General features: G+C 48.6%; 1 protein-coding gene across 1 annotated transcript; it reads left to right on the forward strand.

Annotated features, from left to right (window-relative positions):
* Window positions 1-10359: 10359 nt before the first annotated feature.
* On the forward strand, window positions 10360-20069 carry RAP2C (RAP2C, member of RAS oncogene family). Its single transcript, XM_058032646.1, has 3 exons — window positions 10360-10807; window positions 12531-12850; window positions 17591-20069. Exons 1-2 carry the CDS (start codon window positions 10535-10537, stop codon window positions 12807-12809), a joined length of 552 nt encoding a protein of 183 aa, XP_057888629.1. The 5' UTR covers window positions 10360-10534; the 3' UTR covers window positions 12810-12850; window positions 17591-20069.
* Window positions 20070-23721: the final 3652 nt, after the last annotated feature.

The raw sequence follows: 23721 nt of genomic DNA on the forward strand, positions 1-23721 counted from the left end.
CCTTTTCAGGGTGGTGCTACCAGTCTTTAGCACCACATGCCCTGGCATCTGCCCTGCTGTTCCCACTGCCCTTCCCCTGGATCGATGTGTAAATCCAGCCCCAGGGGATGGCACTGTGACACCTCACCAAAAGTGTAAATCCAGCCCCGAGGGGATGGCACTGTGACACCTCACCTCTCCCTGAGGCAGGAGGCCCTGGCACGGTGCTGCTGCACCATTTCTCTCTTCACAGCCACAGCTGGGCTCCACAGAGGTATTTCTGCTTTGCTCCATGGTTGGTGTAAATGATTTGCTGGTAAATGTTATCAGAGCCTTCCCAAGGGAGCTGCTGCCTCCCACCCTCCACTCTGAGCCTGTGTCTGTAATTGATGCTGCTTCTGCTTTAGTGCTTCACAGCACCAACCCCAGCCCATCTCCATGGCAGTGCTTCTGCTGCAGTTCTGCATGTCCTGTGCTCCCCGTGGCCCCACCTGCCCCGCAGCCCTGCCAGCCCCAGTTTTGCCCCCACACCTGCAGCACAGTGCGCCTGAATGTCTGCCAGGGCTCCCACTGGTGAACAGCTCCTGGTGATCACAGCAAGGGGAGCTGGGGGTATTTTGGGCTGCATGTGGCTGCACCAAAGCAAAGGTGCTTGTGCTTTGTAAAGCTTCTGGAAAACTCTTATTGAAGAAAACTGTGTTTTGCTTTCCCCTACAGAAGCCTGAATCAAAGCCATCAGCCACTTGCCCTGTGGGCTGAGCCTGCCCGAGGGTCACACCCTGCTATTAAGGAGACACAGGATATTCCATCACTGCCCTCACAGCCATGTGTGGCTGTGCCAAGGCAGAGCAAATACAAAGGTAAGATTTGTATTCTCTGGGGTGCAAGGTGCTGGTGGCCACCCACAGCCCTGATGCTGGGGTGTGCAGGAGCAACGGGTGCTGGCTCAGCAGCTCCCCTGTCTGGAGCATCCCTTGTGCTTTGGAAGCTTTGGATGTGCCCAGTGCTGCTGGCCTGGCCCTGCTGTGACCCCCAGTGAGGTTTGGGACAGGCAGAGCCCCAGCAGTGCTGGCAGCAGCAGGACGGGTGACGCACAGGTCACACAGCACGATGCCACTTGTGCTATTGCATAAATCAAGGGGATTTGGGTGAGGGCAACGAGGGCAACTTGGGGCTCTGAGCTGGGGAGGATGAGGCCTTGGGAGATTTTAATTTTCTACACTGAACAGTCTGAGGGTGGGGGCTGTGGCCACACTTGGACCAGTGGGGATAGACTGAGGGTAGCCCACGCTGAGGAGGGAGGTGGGCTGCAGTTCCCCCACCAGGCTCTCACCCCTCTGCCAGCTTTGCTCAATTATGGGAAATCCTTTAAGCTTTTGCATTAGTGCTGTATTTAGGTCTGCACTGTATTAGGGCTTGGCATAGGGAGCACAGTGAGATTTCTCACTTAATAAAGAATGTTTTAAAGGCATTTGTCACCGTGCCTGCTGCTGGGAGCCAGCTCTCCGGGCAGGCAGGGAGGGTGCTGGGGGAGGTGAGGGAGCTGGGCTGGCTCCAAGGCCTGCTGTGCTTGGCCCTGGCCAGATCCCATCCCTGTGCCTGTGCTCCCACACTGAACATTGGGACAGAGGGTCCTGGTGTGCCCCATTACCCAGCCAGGGGGTACCTCAGGCTGTGCATCCCAGGGCTGCAGCTGGTGAGCTCCCCACCCATGTGCACCAGCACAGCTGCTGGCAAAGCCCAGCCACTCTCCCTGAGGCTGCAGGGCTGCTGTGCTGGCAGGAGGCCCATCCCCTCCTGCTGGCAATAAATGTGTCATCGTGGTGAGCAGGGATCATGAGTCACCAACGCCCACCCCAGCCAGCCTGGCCAGCCCTGGCACCGGGCTGCAGAGCAGGAGCTGGGACAGATCTGCCTCCTCCTCCTCCTCCTCCTCTGCCTCTCCCACCTGCAGCCTCACCAGCCTCCATCTTCCACAGGGCACCAAATGATGGGGTGTCCCTCAGGCAGTGCTTACCTGGGGCTGAGGTGACAGTCTGCTCCCCTGCACCAGTGTGGGGATGTGTCCCCTGCTCACAGGGGTCTGACACTGCCACAGCTCTACCCCTGGATCTTGGACAGCTTGGCAAGGATGGGGCTGAGGGGCTGCCTGAGGAAATGTGTGTCCCCTGGACTGTAAGTAGCTGAAGCTGGGGCTGGGCCAGCTCAGGGTGTGCTGCTGGGAGCCAGGAGGAGCCTCTGGACTCCCCTTTCAGTGTGGGTTTTTCTTTTAATGTGGTAATTGTTCAGCCAACAGAGTATTAGAGATTTTGAGCCTCTGGTGATGGGCTGTGGCAAATGGCCCACACTTCTTGTGGAGGGAAAAGCTCAACCCTTGGCTTGAGAGCAAGTGAGGAGCCTCCTCTCCCTGCTCAGCCTCATGAGTGTCACTTCAGCACTTGGATCCTGAGTGTGGATCAATCCTGGCCCTGGAGAAAGCCAGGCTCCATGGCTGCTCATGAAGCACAGCAGAGAAGCTGTGCTGTGGCTCAGGTGACATGCCTGGCAAGCCCAGTGTAGGTGCATGTGGCAGCCCCCTGTTGGGGGCTCAGCTGGGAGCCCTGGCAGCCTCTTCCCCTTTCCCTCTGAGCTGCTGTGTGAGCAGGAAAAGCAAAATTTTGTGGGATCTGCTGCTGAACCAGGCCCCAGAGCAAAAGCCTCTCCCAAAACCACCACTGGGGTCCCCAGGGAGGGCCCCAGCCCCAGAGAGAACTCATCAGGCAGGGAAAGCTTTCATTTCCTTTCTGTCTTTGCCTTCTCCAGGGCCAGGCTTGATTACTCCTTTCAGCAACACAAAGTGCTAGAGAGGCTCAGCAGCCAGAGATCAATTTTCTCTGCTCTTGGTGCAATGTGTCTGTGCAGGGGGAAGTGGCTTTTTCCCTTCCCTTCCCATTGTGCTGAGGCTTGGTGGGTGGCACCAGGGGCAGTGGCAGCTGCATTGCCAGAGGGAGGGTGGCAGGGAACGTGTGCCAGCCCTCACCTGGTGCTCTGCTGATGGAGGGTGTCAAAGCCTTTCACTCACAGCCATTGAAGAGCAAAGACATTGCTGGGAAAGAAATCCCAGCTTGTCTCAGACATCAGTACCACTCTGAGGCAGGGTGGGACTCACCACTGCTGCCTCTGCTCCTGCTGTGACATCCCCTCTCATTCACCACTTGCTAGTGGAGGACGACTTTCTTTATAGGGAACATGCAAAAATTTGTCTCCACGGGAATAATATGCAAAGATCTCATGTTTAAGTGATTGGAACATAGTGGCAGCACAAGCTATGAAGTCTGAACACAGATTCAAGATGGTTCTCAATTATGCAGACAAGATAAGGAAAGAAAATTTTAGAGAATTTCAGAATTTTAAGAGGATGGGAAAGAATTTGGCATGGGATTAAATATTAGGGGAAAGATTAGACCAGCAAAAAACAGAGGAGAAAAGCCTGAGGGGTGAGGCAGATGGACCAGAGCATGGAAAGCTGTCAGCCCACAGGACAAGGACTGTGGATAAGGACTAACCAAGGGATGTGTCCTAGCACTGTCCCCACAGCATCCCAAATCCACATTCCCACACTGGAGCTGTGGCACAAGGCAGAGGGAAGAGAATCCTCTCCCTGGCACTGGCAGGGCTGGGCTCGCTCAGGGGCTGCTGGCAGGGAGGTGCCCGTGGCTGTGGATCAGTGAGCAGTGAGCCCTCGGTGTGAGTGCTGGCTCAGCCCATGCAGGGCTGTCTGTTGGTCCATCCCTGCAGGGATGGGAGGTGCCTGCCTGCTCCTGGAGGCTGGGAGGGAGCACCAGCCTGGCAGAGCCACAGTTTGCTTCCACCAGCCACTGGTTTGATCCTCTCCAGACTGTGCAAATTAGGAAACTCTTTGAAACACCAAAGTGTCACACTGCAATGCCAGGCAGCAGCCCTTTGCTTCTTTAGGCAGAAATACAGCTGGGGTTTGGATCACCAGCTTTTATCCACAAAATGCTCAAGCAAGTTCATAAACTGCAGAACAAAATACTAAAGACTGCAGGTAATTATGGCAGAGATCTCTGGAGTCCTCTCAGCACGAGGAGCCCCAGCAAAGCTGTCGATTGCTCCCACTGCTTCTGATCCTGGCTGGCAAATATTAATTTTGGTTTTTTTCAAGTTGAGAAATTAACTGCTTTGTAACCCCATCTAATTTGAATACTCTAATTAAGCAATTTCGGTGCTTTTCTCCTCCCAGGACTTTCCTTGGCCAAGCACTTTAACCCCTTGGTTCCCAGGCTCGTGGAGCAGTCAGCCTCTGAGGTCTGCTGGTTTGGCTCCTTTGGACGATGATGATGATGATGGATGCTACATGTCATCCAGGCTACAGCTCTCCAGGGTGTTATGAAGACTCTTGCTGGTGTCTGGATTGTCTCCAAGCAGCCAGGTGTTCTCTCCAGGAGAGCTGACAGGCTCTGGTGTGGAGGACACACAGCTTTGTCCCATCGGCCTCCCTTGACAGGGAAGCTGATCAAGTGTCTCATAATGAGCTCGCCGTGCTCCTGCTCTGCAATGCTTTGTTGGCTGCTGGCAAAGGCAGCCTGGGGGGAAGCTGTGCCTGGCTCCCACTGCCCATGGCTCTGCCACTGCACTGCCATGGAAAGCCTTTCCCTGTGGCCTCAGGCTGAGCTCTGGAGGCAGCACATCCAAGACGTGCAGGGTGGCCATTTGGGGACAAGTGCCAGGCACGGGGACTCTCTGCTGGTGTGTTTGTATGGCTGGGGAAAAGAGCTGGATGGGAAAGTGAGTGTCCTCAGCACGGGGAACAGGGCCATGCCAGGGAGATGGCCTGTGATATTCTGATTTGATATTCCATGACTCTAAATCAAGTGGGATGTGCCACCCTGCAGCATTTGGTGACAGTGGCAGTGCCCACCTGGGAAGAATCTCCCACACGCCATGAGTGCTGCCAAGCTCAGATATTGTGCATCCCGTGCACAATAAGGAAAGGGCCACCAGTATTCCTACAGAAATGTCCCCGTGTCACCCACCCAAGGCACTGAGGAGCCACGAGGACGAGGTGCTCAGTGACTCAGTGACACTGCCTGTCCAGGGCTGGGGACAGCACGAGGAGGGGTGCTCTGGTCTCAGGTCACCGCACAACCTGGCAGTGCCCGCCCGGGGACTCGGCACGCTTTAATGAGCTCAGAGCCTGCACGGAGGAATTAATGACTCAGAATAATACTTGTCACTTCTCTGGGAGGAAATTGTCAAGTGAAAAGCAATTTACTAAAAAAGGAGGGAGGAAAGAAATGGTTTTGCTTATTAAAATCAACATCATATTAAAGTATTTTCTCAATACCCCATTTGGGTTGAATTTTACATTTTCTCCCTCTTGTTCTCACCAATGGGAGTAAAGCAGGAGGTTTCACTCTAATTAATTGTTGTCTGCTTCATTTGGCCAGCAAATTTCATGAGCAAGGTTACACATTTCTGTAGCATTTGAATTTCAAATGCTGCAGGAATATGACAAAAAAAGGAAAACACGTGAAATTCTAAAAGCAAATGGAAACCTTTCTGTAAGACATCAGTTTAAAATTGCTTTATACTTACAAATCTTAAAAATATATATTGTCTGAGTATTTACGTTCCCCCTCCTTTATTTTCATTTGGAGTTTAAAGCAACAGGTTTAGTTTATGTATTCACTGTTGCCTTTTTCAGCCTTAAGGAGCTGTATTTTCAGCTTTACTGTTGGCTAGAAATTTAAAAACATATATATATATGTACGTATGTATGTCTGTATATGTATTTCTCTGAAGAGGCTGTCCCATGTGTTGGTGATTTAACAAAGGCAAATCTGAGGACAGCCCTGCTCCCTCAGCTTTGCAGAAATTTGGGGAAGGTGGTACCCAAGGAGAGGGTGCTGTGCTGGCATCGTGTTGGGTGTGTGCAGGACAGGCCACTCTGAGAGCCAGGAGGTGCAGCTCGGTGTGAGCCCAACAGACCCAGAGAGCAAAAGCTGGAGGCGCTTCCAGGCACTGCAGAAAGGATTACAGCAGCTTGGACTGTGAAGGGCAACGAGGAGAGAGCTCAGCTCGACTGTCTGGAGAAAATAGGAAGAGGAATGACCCGTGAAAGCACATTGCTGGCTTCACCAGCACGGCCTGCTCACGTGGAGCTGTGACTCATCACCACCCAGAGACCCAGAGACGCTGATCCTGCGGGCAGGAGGTGCAGCATCAGAGGGGACAACCAGGGGAGAGGGCTGGTGGGGAGCTGAGGGGCTGCAGGCACTGAGTGTGGCTGCCTGTGGTGCTGATCAGCTCCTGGCCAAGCTCTTCTAAATGGCTGCTGATCTGGTACCATGTCTGTGATCCAGAGAAGATGCTTCTCCCAGAAATCCCAATAGTTTCCTTGTTGTATCAATTATATTTCAGTGCAGCCCTACTTCTGCTTCAGAATTAGTAATTGCTTTGAAAATGTCCTTTACCTCTTTTGAAGCACCATCATCCTTTTGTTGCAACTGAAGTAATGGCTAAAAGCTGAGGGATGGCAGAAAATCAGAAATTTCTGAGAAAGGTCCTCAGGATTTGCCTCTGAGTCATCTCTATATTGGCAGGAAAAGCTGGCAAAAAAGAAAAGCATCTCTGCAGGTTCTGAAACAGCCCCAGAATTAGGAGACTGGGCCAGGTGGACAAATTCAACCCCTAAGACACATTTCACTGGAACCTGACAGGGCTGAGATCAAAAGCTGTCATTGCAGTTAAGTGACTGGTGTAACACAACCTCCCTGAATGATCTGCATGTGAGAGCAGCCCCCAGTGCTCCAGCAGCCATTCGAGCCCTGAGGAGCTGGTCCTACCCTGCAGCTTCCCTGCTGAACACCATAAGGCACAATAAGTGGATTAGCAAAACCTCTGGAAGAGGCAAAGAAGAAAGGACGCTGGGCCTTAAGCTGGTTTTGCGTATTTACGCAAATGACGTCCCCAGCTAGATGGTAACTGAGGTGAAAGCTGGGCTAGCCCTGCTGCCCTGGCTCAGCAGCTGCTGCAGCCCTCCTGGCAGAGGAGAGCCTGGTTTGCAGCTCGAGCAGACACAGGCAGACAGAGCAGATCCATGATGGCAGCAGGGACAGCCCACAAGAGGTGGTGGCAGGCACACAGCACCCACGCTGTGCCTGCAGTGGGGAGGCTTTGGCTGCTGGGGGGTGCTGCAGTCCCACCCTGGCATCCACAGGACACGTTCCAGACTCCTCACTCCATCCATGGCTTGGAGAGTCTCCTTTGTCACCTCTCAGGGTTTTGCTCCCAGTCCCACTTCCCTGCTGGGCACAACACTGGGCAGGATTCATCTCTCACATTGGTGAGATGGGGATTGCAATTATTCCTGGCCCTTGCTTGTGCCATCTGTCTGTTCCCTGAACATCCCTGCAGGATCTGTGTCTTAGCAGGTTAATTTAATAAGAGCCTGCTTTATTGTTGCTGGCTGCAGGCACAGCACAGAGCAGCTGAGTCCATCAACAGCACAGAGCTGCTCTGGCAGCAATCGAGCCCTGCCCGGATGCTCATTTGGGAAGGTTGTTCTGCTGAGAAAGGGCAAACCCTCCTGGGGCAGCAGCGAGGGCTGAGCCCTGCTCCTTTCTCCTTGGCAGGAGCTGTGGAGAAAGTGGCAGCAGAGATTAAATCAGGCCTTTGACCCGGGATGTGCCACACCTCAGGGGAGGGGATGGTGATAGTGAGGGAGTGGCAGAGGTGGTGTTGGCAGGAGGTGCCCTGCGTGGCTGGCGCAGGCCTTGGCCATTTATGGCAGAAGCAGCTCTTCCCATGCAGACTTTCAAAACCTTTTACATCACCAGCTATTTTTGTGGCTTGGGATATGTGGTAGGGCACAAGGTGGTGAAAGAGCTGTGCAAACTGTTTAATGAAGGGAATGACTTGTCTTAAGGATAACAAACAACCTGGTGCACTTTGGGATCGGCCCTTTTTTTCAGCTATAGGCATCTATGCCCAGGTATAAAGTCATGTGAGTTGGGAAATAAATCTTGGCAATCCAAATCAATACTGGAGGAGGGAAAAAATCCATTTTCCCAATCCTGTGTCCACCTGCTTGGACTTCCCCTCAGCCCACGAGCGAGGCATTGCTGGTTTAAAGTCAATTGCACAAAAATATATTTGGCTTTTCTCCCACTGTGCTCTTTGCCCCTTCCTCTCCCGCAGCCATTCCTCCACCCATCACACACATAATGGACCAGCAGTGCCACAAAGACGTGCACATAATGAACCTAAGTGACCGTGTAATCTTATTATTGTCACCCTCATCCTCCCTTGCCCCTTCTCTCCCTCCCCCCATTTGTCACTGTCGCCGATTGTGTCACGGTTAAAATTAGATGGGAAGCTCCTCTGGGAGCAACTGCGGCTTTCCTTTATCCCCAGCACCCTGAGTGCATTAAGGTACTTTGCAACAACTCGTGATTTCTAATGGGGTTAAAGTAGGAGGCAGCCTGTTTTAATGCTCACCTTTTTGCATTTTCGAGCTGATTCACCAGCCACATGAAAATCTTCCATCCAGGCACGTCTGCCTCCTGCCAGCAATTCACTTGACAACACAATTCTGGAGGCAACAGTGAAGGAAGGAGAGGGCTTTTTACTTACATGTAATAAAGAAGAGTGAATCAAATTTGGTGTAACTTAAGTAAGATTTGTTCTGGAGGATAAAAATACTCATTGACCTTTTCCCATAATGGACATGTTCTCTTTATGGAAAGAAAGTGAAAAAAATAAAGCTGTTTGTGAAAACAGCCCCAAGCAGAGTCATGTCCTCAGTACCTTTTGGATGGTTTTAGCCTTGACCAGGCACCTCTCCATGGCTGCTGGAAGCCCGGGATGGACACACCGCGGCAGCTGTGTCTGCCCTGGACTTGCAATCAAACAGGTGATGCAACGGGCATAGGGACGAATCCAGCACCTCACACGTGCCTGCTGAAATTCTGCAGTCCGCAGGCAACAGCAGAAACAAACGTGGTTATATCGGAGGGGACCTTCTCTACGGGTGGGAATCATCGAGTTGGGTCTGAAGCGACTGGAGGATTTTTATTTTAGAGAGAAAACAGACGTTGATTCTTTTTAGTTGCTTCCTCTTAACAACAGGGAGTTTCGCTGGCGGGGAAGCGGGGATGGCTCTGGTGCCGTGCTGACACCTGCTGTCAGCACTGCCGTGGGACTCCGAGCCCAGCCCAGCGCTCCGAGCCCAGCCCAGCGCTCCGAGCCCAGCCCAGCCCAGCTCCCCGAGCCCAGCCCGGCCCAGCCCGGCCCAGCCGGGAATCTCCGGCCGTTTCTGGGGGGATTTTCAAGGAACGGGGAAAAGCGTGGGGCAGCCGGGCAGGAAGGCTTGGGCAGTTGTGGGAGTGTAAAGGCACAGGAGGAATCTTGCAGATAGAGGTAACAACTTTCACAGAATCCCGGAGTGGTTCGGGTTGGGAAGGACCTTGAAGGCGATCTGGTTTCAGCCCTGCCATGGATGGCCTTGGACGCTCCAGGGATTGGGGCAGCTTCTCTGCACAGCCTGTGCTAGGGCCTCACCACCCCGACAGTAGATTTTGTTCCTAATATGGAATCTAAACCTGCACTCTCAGTCTAAGCCCATTCATTCCCCCTTTCCTGTCACTACATGTATTTGTGAACAGCCCCTCTCTGTCTATCCTGTAAATTCCCTTCAGGCACTGGAAAGGGCAATTAGGTCACACCGAAGCTTTCTCATCTCCAGGCTGAACAATGCAAATTCTCCCAGCCTTTCCTCATATTGGAGGTGCCCTGTTCCTGTGATGAACTTGGTGACCCTCTTTGTCCCCAGCCCAGCGGGCTGCCAGGGATGAAGAACCGCGAAGCCGGTGTCCCACTCCGGACACCCGCTGGTGTCACAGCCCGGGACCCCTCCCCCGCGGGTCTCTTCCTGCAGGGGGCTGAGAGGAGTTTGTTCAAGTTTGTTCAAGTTTGTTCAAGTTACCGAGTGCCGAGCAGGAGCTCGTGGAGGGACAACGCGGCGCTCATAGAGCCGCCCTCTGAGGGGCTGCGGCCGCCATAACAGAGCCGCCATGTTGAGGGGCCGGGCAGGGACCGTGCCTCGGTGCCTCACCCAAATCCGTCCCCCGCCACAGCGCGGGTGCCTCGGTGCCACACTCAAACCTGTCCCCCACCACAGCGCGGGTGCCTCGGTGCCACACTCAAACCTGCCCCCCCGGGCGCAGCTCGGCCGGGCCGTGACGCAGCACGCCGGAAGTGAGCGGTGACGACGGGGCGGGGCCGCCTCCGGTGCCTCAGCAAAACCCTTCCGGGTGGGGGTGGCTCTGGCGGGCGGGTCCCGCGGCCGAGGCGGCGATGGCGGGAGCGCGGCGGTGAAGGAGCGCAGCGGGGCCGGGGCCGCGCCGGGCGCTGACGGGGGTCTCGCTCCCCCCAGGACGGCGCGGGAGCAGTGGGGCCTCGCCCTTCACCTGAGGCGGGCCGGGGCTATGCGAGGGCCGCGGTGCCGCCTGCCCTAGGCCCGGGCCCGGCGGGGAGCGGCGAGCGGGGCCCGATGCGGGAGTACAAGGTGGTGGTGCTGGGCAGCGGGGGGGTGGGGAAGTCCGCCCTGACGGTGCAGTTCGTCACCGGGACCTTCATCGAGAAGTACGACCCCACCATTGAGGACTTCTACCGCAAGGAGATCGAGGTGGACTCGTCCCCCTCGGTGCTGGAGATCCTGGACACGGCGGGCACCGAGCAGTTCGCCTCCATGCGCGACCTCTACATCAAGAACGGGCAGGGATTCATCCTCGTCTACAGCCTGGTGAACCAGCAGTCCTTCCAGGTAACCTCGCCCGGGCTCCCGTCCTCGGCCGGGGCCGGCCCTGCCCCGGGGAAGGCGCTGGGCCGAGGAGAAAGTTTTAGGGGTAGCCACGTGTGCGTGGAAAGCGCTTTATCTGCCCAGGGCCAAAAGTGTAAATGCCCGGCTTGGAAGCGCGTTTAGCAGCCCTGCTTCCTGATGGAAAACTGCTTGCTTTGCAGGTACTTATCAGGGTGCCACCATTGTTAAATCCCACGCAGTGCTGGAGAACAATGACTAGCTCCCACTTCCCCAACAGAAATCTCTTGGCAATCCCCCTTTGTGAAGAAATCACTCGATATTAAACCCGAGACTTCCCCTTCCAACCCCCTCTCCTTCCTAAAAGGCATGTTTCTGCAGTTGCTCTTGAAGAGAGTCTCATTGTTCTGCAGTTGTGACTTGTTAAGTGAGCTGCTATTTTCCGCTCCCTGCCCCCAAAATATATTCCTGTCCAGCACGAGCTCCATGCTCTCCCAGCGTAGGTGGAGTGCTGGAGAGGAGAGCTAGCTATACACGATCATTTGTGGAGCTGGATTTGATTTCTACTATTAAAACTCTCCAAAAAAAAAAAAAAAAAGGCAATGTCTCAGCTAGTAGTGGTCTAAGCTGCCTGTAGAAGCGGGGCTTTGTTTTTGGGCAATAAGTGAGTTTAGCAGCGCTCCGTGCAGCGCGGGGATTTGCAGCTCCTGCCTTGGCTGGGCTGCTGAGCTGGGTGTGTTCCAGCTGCTTGGCAAGACCTTGCACACCCCCACTGTTTGCTTCTGCTGAAGGCTAAACCTTATCTCAGCAGAGGCCTCGAAACAACCCTGTGCAAGCTGAAGGCACGCTTATCTTTGGGAAACAACAGCAGTGGCATTGGGATGCTTCTGCTCTCATTTTCACTGATTTTTGGGTTCCAGCGAGCCCTCATTATTTGAGGAGTGGATGTGCAGTAATCCACCTTGTTAATATTTAATTATTCCCGTCTGTCTGTAGTGTTTGCTCTGAAGGCTGTAGGTGTAAACCTCTCTGCAGTTCTTTGCACAGTGGTAACTTCAAACGCTGGGATTGCTTTGTCTCAGAACTATGCAAGAATTTGTAGTACTGATAGCAACTTAAAACACTCAGGGGGCAGAGGAGGCTGACTCAGACTTTCAAGTGTAAACGCCCCGTGTCGGCTCAGGCTTGAATAAATGCATCTCTAGGTAATAAAATCTCTTTACAACATCTAATTTGGTTACTTACATGTGATTAAATGTGTTCACAATGAATTATTCTAAGCATTCCAGGACTGAGAAGGCTTTATTTAAATTGATGGCTTTCTCAAGCTGTAAACTAAGCGCAAACTTCCTAAATGGTTGTGTAATGGCATGCCCCTGCTAGGGTTACAGCTCCTTAGACTTGAGACAACTTCTTCAGAAAGCTGAAACCTGCCTGCAGAGCAGCAGTGCCGTGTCCTGCTCTGGCTGAGACTGAGAGCACAGCAGTCACTTTCTGTTTGTTAAGGCATGTAAATTCTCTGAAGTGTGCATGCTTTTATAGAAAAGAAGAAGTAACTTAGTGGTAGGTAGTAAATTTTCTCTGAATTCTAGATTTGCGTGCCTGTGGGTTTAAAAAGTCTTCTGATGTGTTTTTAACGTTCAGCTGCCCGTGAAGGTTATTAAATGTGTTCTGTGTAGCAGTTCCATGTATCCCTTGCATGTACTAACCAGCTGGATTGTCTGACCAGGACATCAAGCCCATGAGGGACCAGATTGTCCGGGTGAAGAGATACGAGAAAGTTCCTCTGATCCTGGTGGGGAATAAAGTGGATCTGGAGTCGGAGAGGGAAGTCCCGTCTGCAGAAGGCAGAGCCCTGGCTCAGGAGTGGGGCTGTCCCTTCATGGAGACGTCAGCCAAGAGCAAAACGATGGTGGATGAACTGTTTGCTGAGATCGTCAGGCAAATGAACTATGCCTCCCTGCCTGAAAAACAAGATCAATGTTGTACAACTTGCATCGTCCAGTGAGAGAGATTATGAAAAACCTCAACCATGGCCATACAGAGCAGGTTGGTGGAATAGTCATAACTAACTGAGGTGCCTAAACGTGGTGTTTCAGTAAGAGATAAAGGGACAGGGAGTCTGAAGTGAGGCAGCCTTCCTCCAAAAGAGATGGGAACTTGTGCACATGGTTGAGTCAAATGGACTTCTCGTGTTACCTCAGCAGGGTTAGTCAGGGAATGCTGCATTTGCTTGCAGTAATTTTACAATGACACAAAGTGAATGATCTCATCTGCACCTATTTTGACTGTCAGTGCTGTATTTGATGCTGTGTTATTCTGCATAAGTGCTTTGTGATGTTGCTGGTTTGTTCTTGTAGCTGGTATCTGAATTATTTTCTAGTAATGGGAGTTACCTTGGAGTTCAATGGGATTATTGTGACCAAGTTTCCCAGTAGTTTTGCTGAGAAGATTTGAGCTTGTTTTAAAGAAATAAAGTTCTGCAGTACAGAAACTGACAGTACCTTCTGCCTTATCAGTGGGATAAGTTTCTCTTGCAAGAGAACCACCCTGAGTGGTGAGAAGTGGCTCAAAGCCCACATGAAATAGTCAAGGGCGTGCACCAAGTGCTCTTCATCTCAAATCTCCAGAGCAGAGAACACACTGTAAAATGGCTTCCCAATGCACAACTCCTTTCCCAGTGACTCACAAGAGGTGTGATGAGAGTCCAGTGTTCAGAGGGCTCTCTGTAAGGCTTCCCCTGTGTCAGGTATTGGTTTAAATTTTCATTTTTTTCCCTCCAGGACAGCTGCCTTTGGCCTTTCACATGTTTGGTGTTTTTCATCACCTTTTCCCTCCTCACTGTGCACAGGTCTGTCCCTCCCCAGTGTGCATTCCCATGGGGTGATTCTGAACCCTCCCCACTCCTGTTTCCCCTGTAGCTGTTGCAGGTCTTGTTTCACCTCTGGCTCAGATCCATGTGCCTGCAGAGCACCCTTGGTGTGCTCTGGGTGCAGCCAGCTGGGCCCTCAGACCTGCAGTTGTCTGTTGGACCTTCACAAACAACTCGTGATCTCTGAGAGCAAGTGCAGGAATGAGGGAGGATGTGGAAACTCAGGGGAAGGAACTGCCCCTCCTGACAGCTGCACTGCTGGAGGCTCACACTCCACTGCCATGGTAGTAACTTGCTTAACTCAAAGGAGCTTTTTGTGTCTGAGTGACAAGAGGGGAAAATAGGTTATTACTGGAAGCTTTGGACCATGTATCCTCTTTAATCTTGAGTGCAAGGTCAGAGTGAAGTCTCAAAGCTTCTCTTTGAGATTGTTATCAAGTGCTTTGTAAATATCAAATTTTAGGTGCTCCTGGCCCTAGCACTGTCATGCTACAGATAATACATGATGTTTTTATCTCCAGTTCTGTGAAATTAAGAAGGGCTGCTGTCACTGTCTAAGAGGTGTGAGTTTGAGATTTGCTTGTTGAAAGGTGAGTGAGCTTGTTTTGGAGCAGAGGAAAATACAAATAAAGTCTTTCATTGTACATTAATCACACCTGCAGAGTCCATGGAGTTCTAGGAAGAAATGAATCTAAGAAATTACTGCCTTTTTTTTTAAATTGAGTGCTGCAGGGGTAATATCCTGAATTGTGTATAGTAATGCAATGTTGCAGCTATTTCTAAGGCAGCTTCACAAACAAGATTATGTGGACTAGAAGTATCATACCAAAGGATATGGCAATCCCCTGGGTTACTAATGGGTTTTTTTGTGCAGGTTACTGTCTTAAACTCTGACAAATTCAGGCCTTTCATCCTTGAAATTTAGAGTTCTGGAATTGATTGCTTCTTAGGAAGGCTTTGTAACTTGTCTGTTTCTGGATTTATCACTAAGCACATTTAATCTTAGAGGTGAAATGGAATAAGGGGCAGGGCCACATGTTATTCCTTTGACTGATAACTTTTACCTAGATTTGGTGGCTTCCTAAACATGTTCTTCCTTCAGAAGAAACATCTGTATTCTTATGTCTTTGTGAGGTCTTGAGACAGGGGATCTAAGCTTTTGTGATAGAGATTTCCTCTCCTTCCTTTTGACAATCACCCCAAGCCTTTAGCAGCCAACTGCTTCCTTGCTCCTGGGGGGTGCTGTCTCTGCCTGGTGTAGTCTCATCACCTGTGCCAAACAAGTCTTTCCTTCCTGATCCATTTCCTCTTCACTCCAGTTCTCACCACGTCTGGAACTTTTATTACTCATTCTGGATTTTCACAGGCTTCATGCTCTGTATATTTCATTTCAGGCTAACACTTTTGGGGTACTTTCCTTTCCTGGCTCCCACTCTATCCTTGTTCTTTGAGTAGATGTAGGATGTCATTAACTTTATCATAAGCCTTTGCTGCTTGATAATTTCTGTCTGATGTGCTCTGGTAGGAGAGGTGCTGATGGTGTCTGGTGATAGCTCTAATCAGCTTTGTAATCCTGCTTATCTGTGATCCAGAAAACAATTGCTGCCTGTCAGACCTCTGCTTTAGGAGTGACCCCTCCTAGGTAAATTGCAACTGAGGTAGAACCACTTGTCTGAAAGAAAATCTGTGGGTTTCAACTACAGCTGTGTCCTGGGATCATCATCATCATCTCTGAGTTCTGCAGCCTGGCTGTGTCCAGGAGGAGTTTTGGGTGTGTCAGCTCACAGAGCAGTACATACAAGAGTTTGTGTTCCTGCAGTTTTGGTGCCAGGAGGGCACCAGAGGGGTGGGGCTGGGTTTATTTTCTGAGCCTAGCTTTGCCTGAGGCTGTTCCAGTGTCAGTTTTAACTCTCAGGTACCACTCACCCTGAGCCCTTTGTGGTGCTGATACTTCTGCCTGTCTGTCAGCTGTGATGTGTAGGTTCTTTCATGACACTTTTGAGAAACACTTGCTAAACTGTTGTTCCAGTCAGCTGCCTTGGCTGAGATGGAGGATGGAACATAACTGCCTAGTCAGGATAACCCTTAGTTCCTTTTAAAAATGTGTGTTGTTCTCACATCCTGTTTCCCACCTCCTCTTTTGTGTTTCTGCAGTGGTCTTCTGTGGTTTTGCTCTTGTATTCAGAGATGGGAGAATTCCAGAACCTGCTTTGTGTTCCTTGCTCCTTGAGTTTTCAGTATAACACTGTTTTGTATTTTGAATCTTCTTTGAAGTATGGTACCTGGTACAGTGCTTGTGCACTGAAGTCTTTCTGATACTAATAAGATTGGTAACACCTTAAAGGTTGGGATGAAAGACTGATTCTGGTTTCTGTCCCCTGTGTTCATGAGTAACTGGTATGAGCAAGGCTGAAGGAAGAGGAATACTCTTGGAATAAAAACTGAAATTGTACTCTGTTCTGGTCTGTGTGGCTGTGCACAGACTCATTTGTGATACTATATTGTCTAACTTCCCCTTCTCTCCTGCCTGCTCACAGAATAGAGAGTGGTATAAAATATCACAGGCAAATGAAGCCAGATGAGGTATCCTGTAGTGTTAATTTTAGTAATTAAACACAAATGGAAAGGTGACAAATCTGAACTGGGATGTCCCTAACCTGCAAATGCAGGGGTGCTGAAGGGCATGTGGAGGAAAACGCCATTCATTCATTTTTCTGTTCTTACTATACCCAGCAATTCTTTGCTGGGTTTAGATGAAGTTTTTGGGGTGGATCTAAATCTGATAGGACGAGGAGCTACACTGTAAATGATTTGCCTCTTCTGTGCTCTAAGCAAAGATAAAAAATTCTATTAGGCAGGTTTAACCCATCCCCATTAGAAACTAAAGGTTGGTTTGCTGCTTCTGACCCTGCAGGGACTCTGTCTGAAACTTGTGCACCAGCAACAGTGTGTGGGGTGGGAGTGATCTCCCAGATTGAGAGAGAATTGCTGTTAGTTGGAAAGCTACAAACCAGCAGGAAAAACCTGCCTGTTGGCTCCTGTCAGGGCAGCAGTGCTGCTCCTGAGTGCTGACCAGTTGTTAGGCAATAGGGGAGCCCTGGCCATGTCAGAGCACTCTGAGGTGACAGGCTGTTAGCTGAGAGCAAACCAACAGCTGGAAAGAAATGGTGCAGTGGGAAACACAAGGTCCTGACTCATTTGGAGAAATTGAAGAATTGAGAAGGCTCTTCAAAATCCCTGAAAAGTCATAGATCACAAAGCTAGAGTGAAGTACATGCACATGCATATGACAGGTTTCTACAGACTTTAAGCTTCACCTGAGACTTTTAGGATATCTCTGCATATAAATCCTGGGAGTTACAAGCAAGTTATCTAAAATGCAAAGATGGTTTGATCACATTGATAACATGTTGGTGTGCTTGATTGAGGATGGTGGTGTACAGCTCTGTGCCTGCTGAGGCTGTCTGAATGCTAAGGGACTTTTTTTGGAGTCATTTAGAGGGTCTGATTGCTGAGAACACAGGTGTCAAAACTGACTTAGCTGGCTCATCTGCCTGTTCCAGAACTTGTGCTAAGGCCCTTGCTGTGTGTTAGTGGGTATTACACATACACTGGGTCCTGCATTGGTGCATCTGTACACAAGAACTTAAATTTCCTGGCTTTTTCAGATCTTTAGGTGCAATTTCCTATCCCAGAGCAGCAGCTGTTAGAGAGTGAATAGCAATAGGTTGTTACCTGCTTGCCTCTTGTATTACCAGAGTTAGTGGAGCATTTGGGAATGCTGCTGTGGAAAACAGTGCTTTGGAGCTCAGGATGGAAACTGGCCATTCCAGGCTGGGGAGGAGCCCTGTTCACTTTGGATATGTATTGAATCTGGCTTTCATTAGGTTTTTTTTGTTTGTTTGTTTAAATTGCAGATAAAACTCAGAGGAAACTTGCACAGATGCTGCTTTGGAGAACTTTCAGCCCAGGTTGCAGAGCTGAGCCTTGGTAAACCTGTCTCTATTACAGCACATTGCCATACATCTAAGTGCATAAGGTTGGTGGCCTCCAGGATCCACACACCTTAATCAGAATGCTTAGCATGTTTACCATAAGTTTTAAAATCTGTTCTTTATCTATCAGTCCTTTTATAGCTTTCTAAGTTCATATAATGGCTAATATGCAAGAGTTCATTTTTAATATTTTAATTGATTTCTTTAATCAATTCTGAATTTGTATTTATTAAATACTTAAACTCAGTATTACCTACTCAATGCCTTTTAAAAGAAGAGAGTTTTAATGGAGAATAAGTTGAGCCTTAAACAAATGGTTACTTCTGTATATTACCTCGCATCAGTGCTTATTTCTATTTGCAAGGTTTTCTCCTACAATGTAGTTGGTCATTCTTTGAAACTTTTTGTTTACGTGTGACAGTGTCATGGAAAGATACTGAAGGCACCCTGTATGGATGTAGTATCCCTTTTCTTGGCAAATGCAGCTGTGACAATGTGTTTGGAACTGGTCTGGTTTGACAGTAGGGATTACTTGGAATGGCATAGAAAGTCTCCAGCTGATGTTTCTGGCAATCTCGGGTTTCTTAATTGAAAATGACAATTGTAGCATTGAAAAACAGCAGCACACTTTTCCTTCTACTGAGTTTCTAAACTTGTTTGTTTACAAATTGCTTCTCTATGCCTTTGAAAAGGGATAATGTATCCTTCAAAATGGGCTCTTTGCCTACTCTGTCAGCTCAGCTTTGCCTGGCACAGTAAGAGACATCTAGTAGACCTCTGCATATGTAAATCTAATGCAAATAAGATCACTTTACATTTTATAGTTTCTAATATTTGTCTTTCTGAATAATATTTTAAAGCAATATTTGTTAAAATTTTTCTTGCACTGTCACAAATTGCTTTTTAGTTTGGTTTTTTTTTTCCCCAATAAACAAGTTTAATATTAGAGACAAGTTGGTGTAACAAGGGGAAAAGCACCAGGTTTCAGTGATACTAACTGCAAGCGTGCTTTAAACAGCCATTGCCTTCCTTATTGTTTACCTGATCAACATTTTCTCTGAATACTTGAAAATTTTAACAATAACACAGGTATAAAGAGCAGAATGAAAATGTACAAAGAACAGACGAAATCTTTTTGTTCACCTCTATTAACGTGTTGCATACATGAGAGCTTTTTCTAGCAGTGGTTTAAAATGTGTAATTTTTTTTGCAGAAATTTAATAACTGCAGCTCACCTACTGCACCAAAGTTCTAGGTTTTTAGGAGCCCAGCTTTAGTCATTTGAACATGCTTCTAGAAATGTACATTCTTTCCCTGTAATAGTTAAATATCTATGAGAAAAGCTCCAGTAAAAGCAGTGATGGATATATGAGGTTAAGCAGTTGAAAACTCACAAATTGTATTGTGGATGATGGCATTTAAAACAATAAAAGATCACCGGTACAGTATCTCAATATTAATGTGTTTTATTGGTAATAATGCAGGCTGACGTGACAATATTAGCAGAAATAAAGATTGTGTCTACATTCAGTGTTGAATTTGAATCCTGGAAAGAAGAGGACAGGATTTCTGCCTGGTTATTAAAACACCTGAGTCTTTTTCTGTGGGGTTACTTGAAATTTTTTTTTCCTGTTTGTACAAACTTTATAAACAGGCTGAGGCTAATACTTAGGTTTGCACTTTAATATCAGAATTAAACCAAACCTTGTATTCAAGCTAGACTTTTTTTTAAGTGATGGTTGTTGATCATTTTGGTAGGTTGTAAGGAAGTAATAGGATATGGAAGTAATTCATAAAGATCCTAGTTTTCCTTTGTCTAAGAAGGAAAAAGTTGGTTGATATTGATCAGTGGTTCATTCCTATGGGTAGTTTTCAAAGCAGTGTTCATTTTCATTGACCTCAGCAAAAAAAGAAAAAAAGAAAAAAAAAAACCACAAAAAGACAAACAAATGAAAAAAAACCTTAAACTTGAACTAGCTTAGAGTGACAGGACTGGGAAAATGAGAGATGGTTTCTTCAGCACACTTTGGGGGGAAAAAGGGACCAAAAGTTTATTTAGGCTTCCTCAATAGTTTGCATGTGAAGTTGCTTATTAGAGTAAGAGGCTAATAATAAATGCAATATGTATTGTCTTTACTATGGCATCTGTTTAGGAGTTGTTCAAATCACTGCAGTAGGGCTCTACAAATAAAAATGTAACCTAACATCTTGTATCTAATGTACTGTATCTTTATCAGTGATAGGTGAAATCTGGAATAACAAGTGCAAAAATGGAACAATTACCTATAATGCTTTGTAAAAAGTTTTTTCCAGTAGAATTCATTCTTGTCATTTTGTAAGACAACCCTACAGTCCACCTGTTTGTAACTTTTTTAATAAAATAGATACCTGTATTACCAAACTGGGGTGAGTAGTCTGTGTTCAGTTTCTTTTGGGGTGGGCTGAACTGACAAGCTGCTGCTGCTTTTTATTTTGTGGGTTGTTTTTGAGGTCCTGGTTTTATTCTAAATGCAGTAACCACATCTGAATTGTCTTGAGTGAGTCCTGGTGTGGGGGAGCAGGGTGTACAGCTGTGCCCCAGCTGGGTGTAAAGCTCAGAGGGGAGAGAAGGGGAGCAAGGGCTGTGCATCATCTTCCTGTGCAAGGCAGGCACTCCCTGAGCTGGGGGCCAGTTCAGAGCAGCTCCCTCACAGGCCAGTGTGGTGGAACTTTGGTCAAAAGAAATCTGTGTTTGTCTTGTGTGAGCCTGTAACCTTCTTGTTTCCATGCAGGCCTTATGTGTGTGAAGATGGCCACAAATCCTGACATCACCTTGCAGTGTCTGTAGCTGCCCTCCAGCCAGAGCTGACATCTTCCCACCACCCTGGCAGAGTGAGTGCTCCTGGAGCTCTGCCACAGGACAGGCACAAGATTTTTCCAGAAAACCAAAGTGCCCAAAGCTATTTGATAACAATTATCTTAAATGCTCAGTAAAAGCCCTGAATTTGCCAAGTCAATGATTGTCATCTGGGCCCTGTAACAAAAAGTGCATCTTCCTCAGGACATACAGTCTTGGCACTGACCTTTGGTACTGCATTTGTAACTAAAGCTGTGCATTAATGGAAAATGTGATTTCAAGTTGAGAAAAAGTTGATACCTTGGTACCTTCAGTCCTCAGCAGTGTGTCAGCAGGCAAAACCACGCAGCCTGCTCACCACCCCTCCTCCAGCTGAAGCAGCATTAGCCTTATCTTGTAGGTAGGTTTCTGTGCTGTTCTTCCTGCTCACACTTCCTCTGCTGCAGTAGAGAAGTAGTTTCCATCTTGAGAGGAAAATGATAAAGAAGAGCAGGGTGTGCTTCTAAGTGATTTTGGGTGAGATGTCTGCTTCCCTAAGCTAGCTGAGATGTGAGAGTGAAGCATGCCCTGTTCTCATTAGCGTCACTGAGGGTGGGAGCTGACACTTTAGGATCTGTCTGCTTTGAGGTGTTACTCTTGGGTTCATTGCTGTGTGAGTCTGACTTCTCATGTGGTTTAAAAGAATTTAGAATACAGCAAGAATACTCCCAATTCCTTATGGCACTCAGTGTGACTAAGGAAGCTGCTTCCTATTTCTACTTCTAGGTTGGGAAGTGATGTGAGTTAAACCTCTGTTATTTGCACCACTGGTTTGTTTCCAGGTGACAGTGTAATACAGGCTGGGTTGGGGATTTTTAGGAAGGACATGAGATTGTTATTTAAGCTATTATCTTTCAAAAGTCTTTGGTGCTGAGAATGAACTTGGTTGCTGCTGCACAGGCTTGTGTAGCATCCTTTGTTAAAAAGGTGTGGCAATGTCATGTTGCTCTGTCTGGTTTTGGGGCTGTTAGGTAGTGTTTCATGGCAGCTTTTTCTTTGGTCTACCAGGTCTTGCTCTACAGGTGCCTGCAGTGTCCTGTGCAGCCAGAGGACCGAGATGTCATCAGAGAGCAGGAGCCAACTGCAGCACCAGCCTGTCCCCACCCTGCTCCCTCAGCCAGCACGTGTGACACGTAACTGTGTCTGCCCAGGGCGGAGCTGGGCCCTGCAGCCCGGCTGGGTGTGCAGGGGTGCACCCCACAGCCACAGGAACCCCACACTGGCACAGAGACCCTGCCAGGGCAGAGGGTGAGCTCTGGCCACACCTCGTGTGGAGCTGCACGCTGGCATCTGCCCCGGGAGGCTGGGCTGTAATTACAGTGTGGAACTAGGTGGAAGTGTCTAGCCTTAATTAAAATGAGATCTGGGTTCCAGAGCAGTACACAGTGACCTGTGAGTTATCTGTGCTGGAAGGCAGCAGCCCAGGCTGGTGCTGGGGCTGGTGACTCACAGCTCTGAGGAAACGCGAGCGGCGCTGCGGGCGCTCTGTCAGGAGATGACGTGGCCCGATGTTCTGCTCTCTGGAAGTGAAATAATGTGGGTTTGGGGTGTTTTACATAGCCACTTTTATCTCTGCCTGCTCCATGCAGCTGTGAGGGGCAGAGAAGGAGGGCTCTGAGCTTGGTGCAGGGGTGATGTCCTGCTGGCAGCAGGGTGCTGGTGCTGCTGAGGGCAGCGCTGAGCTGGGCTGGCAGTGACCCTGCTGATGGCAGGATTGTGGGGGATGAAACTTGTTCTCTGTGCAAACAATGCATTTAATATGGAATCAGCTTCCTTGCCGCTGGTGCTCTCCTTCAAAAGAGTTTTCTTCAAGTCCCTCCCAAGGCTTTGGAGCAGTAACTGCAATAATTGATGGGAAAGAGTCTCTCATGTTGTAGGAAGCTGTGAAATATTCACTCACAGGGAGATTTTAGTGCTTGTTTGGTATGAGGCATTTCTGTGCTCCTTGGTGTTCTGCTGGTTCAGTCTGAGTGTGCTGTGAGCTCTCTTAGCAGTGCCTTCCTCCTGAGCACATTTCCAATGATCAGGCTTGTGTGGGATTTGAGACTCAGTGACACTGCCAGTTGTGGGGTGACCTCAATTGTTTTCCTGGGAAGAAAAATCATAACTGTGGCACTTCCCTCCTGGAGCATATGGGCAAGGGTGTGTCAGAGATGTGGAGGTGCTTGGACTGCTTGGAATCAGATGCACCAGCATTGTCGAATAATTTTGAAATTGGACTTCTTGCATGTAAATAAGTAAGTGGACTACAGCTTAAATAACAAAGTTGAAAAATTCTCAGACTTATGAAAAGGATTCATATTTCATACATTTGTGAGACTACAATGTAACTTGTTCTGTCTTAAGGCTCATGCTTCTACTAAAAGCTTTAATTGGTTTGTAAGTGTAAATCAAACAATCAGTTTTCTGGGAAATTTCTGGCTTTTCCAGAAATTGTTTTTCTCCTGTCTCTAGGCTGACTAGTTCATACAGTTTTATGTCCTTAGAAAATCTACCTTGACATAATGTTTAAATTATTTGGTCAGCCCAGAAAAGAGAAAATACACTTGCTGTGTGTGATGTTTCTGAAGGGCTACTTGTCTTTTTGGGAACTGGCAAGGTAAGATGAGCAGTTGTCAGCTTGGGATTCATCCTACTGCTGGGACAGATCTTATAACCCTTTTCTTCAAATTAATAATGATTTTGTAAACTCTTAACAGCTTGGCTTCTGTAGGAAAACAAGAAGAATTTAACTGAATTTTCAGAAAGCTGATCTATGTTGGAAAAGAGAGAAAGCTGCTCACAGAGCCCATGTAAGTTGCAGCTCTGTGGGGTGGTGAGGGATTTTCTAAGATGATATTGGAATATATATCCTCTCTGCTGGAGGAAGGGGTGTGTGAGGTGAGTGCAGCTCCTGCCTCTGTGTGTTGGGCTGTCACGTGGAGGCTCTGAAGTCCCTTGCAGGGACCACAGTCACATTACTGATCTTGTCATTATTTTCCATTTGTTGTTCCAGGAATTAGCACAGCCTTGCCAAATGCTCTGGGTCTAATCTCAGTAATGCAGATGTTTTAATAGGTTAGAAGAAAGATTTTAGCTGCAGGGCCTGCCCATTATCAGGCTGTGGTTAGAAGTGCTTGGGTGTCCAGCTGCATTCCTTTTCTTTCAGCTGTCTCTGAAGTAGTTGTCAGCACAGGAT

Source organism: Melospiza georgiana, chromosome 12 (assembly GCF_028018845.1).
Source record: "Melospiza georgiana isolate bMelGeo1 chromosome 12, bMelGeo1.pri, whole genome shotgun sequence".
NCBI lineage: Eukaryota > Metazoa > Chordata > Aves > Passeriformes > Passerellidae > Melospiza > Melospiza georgiana.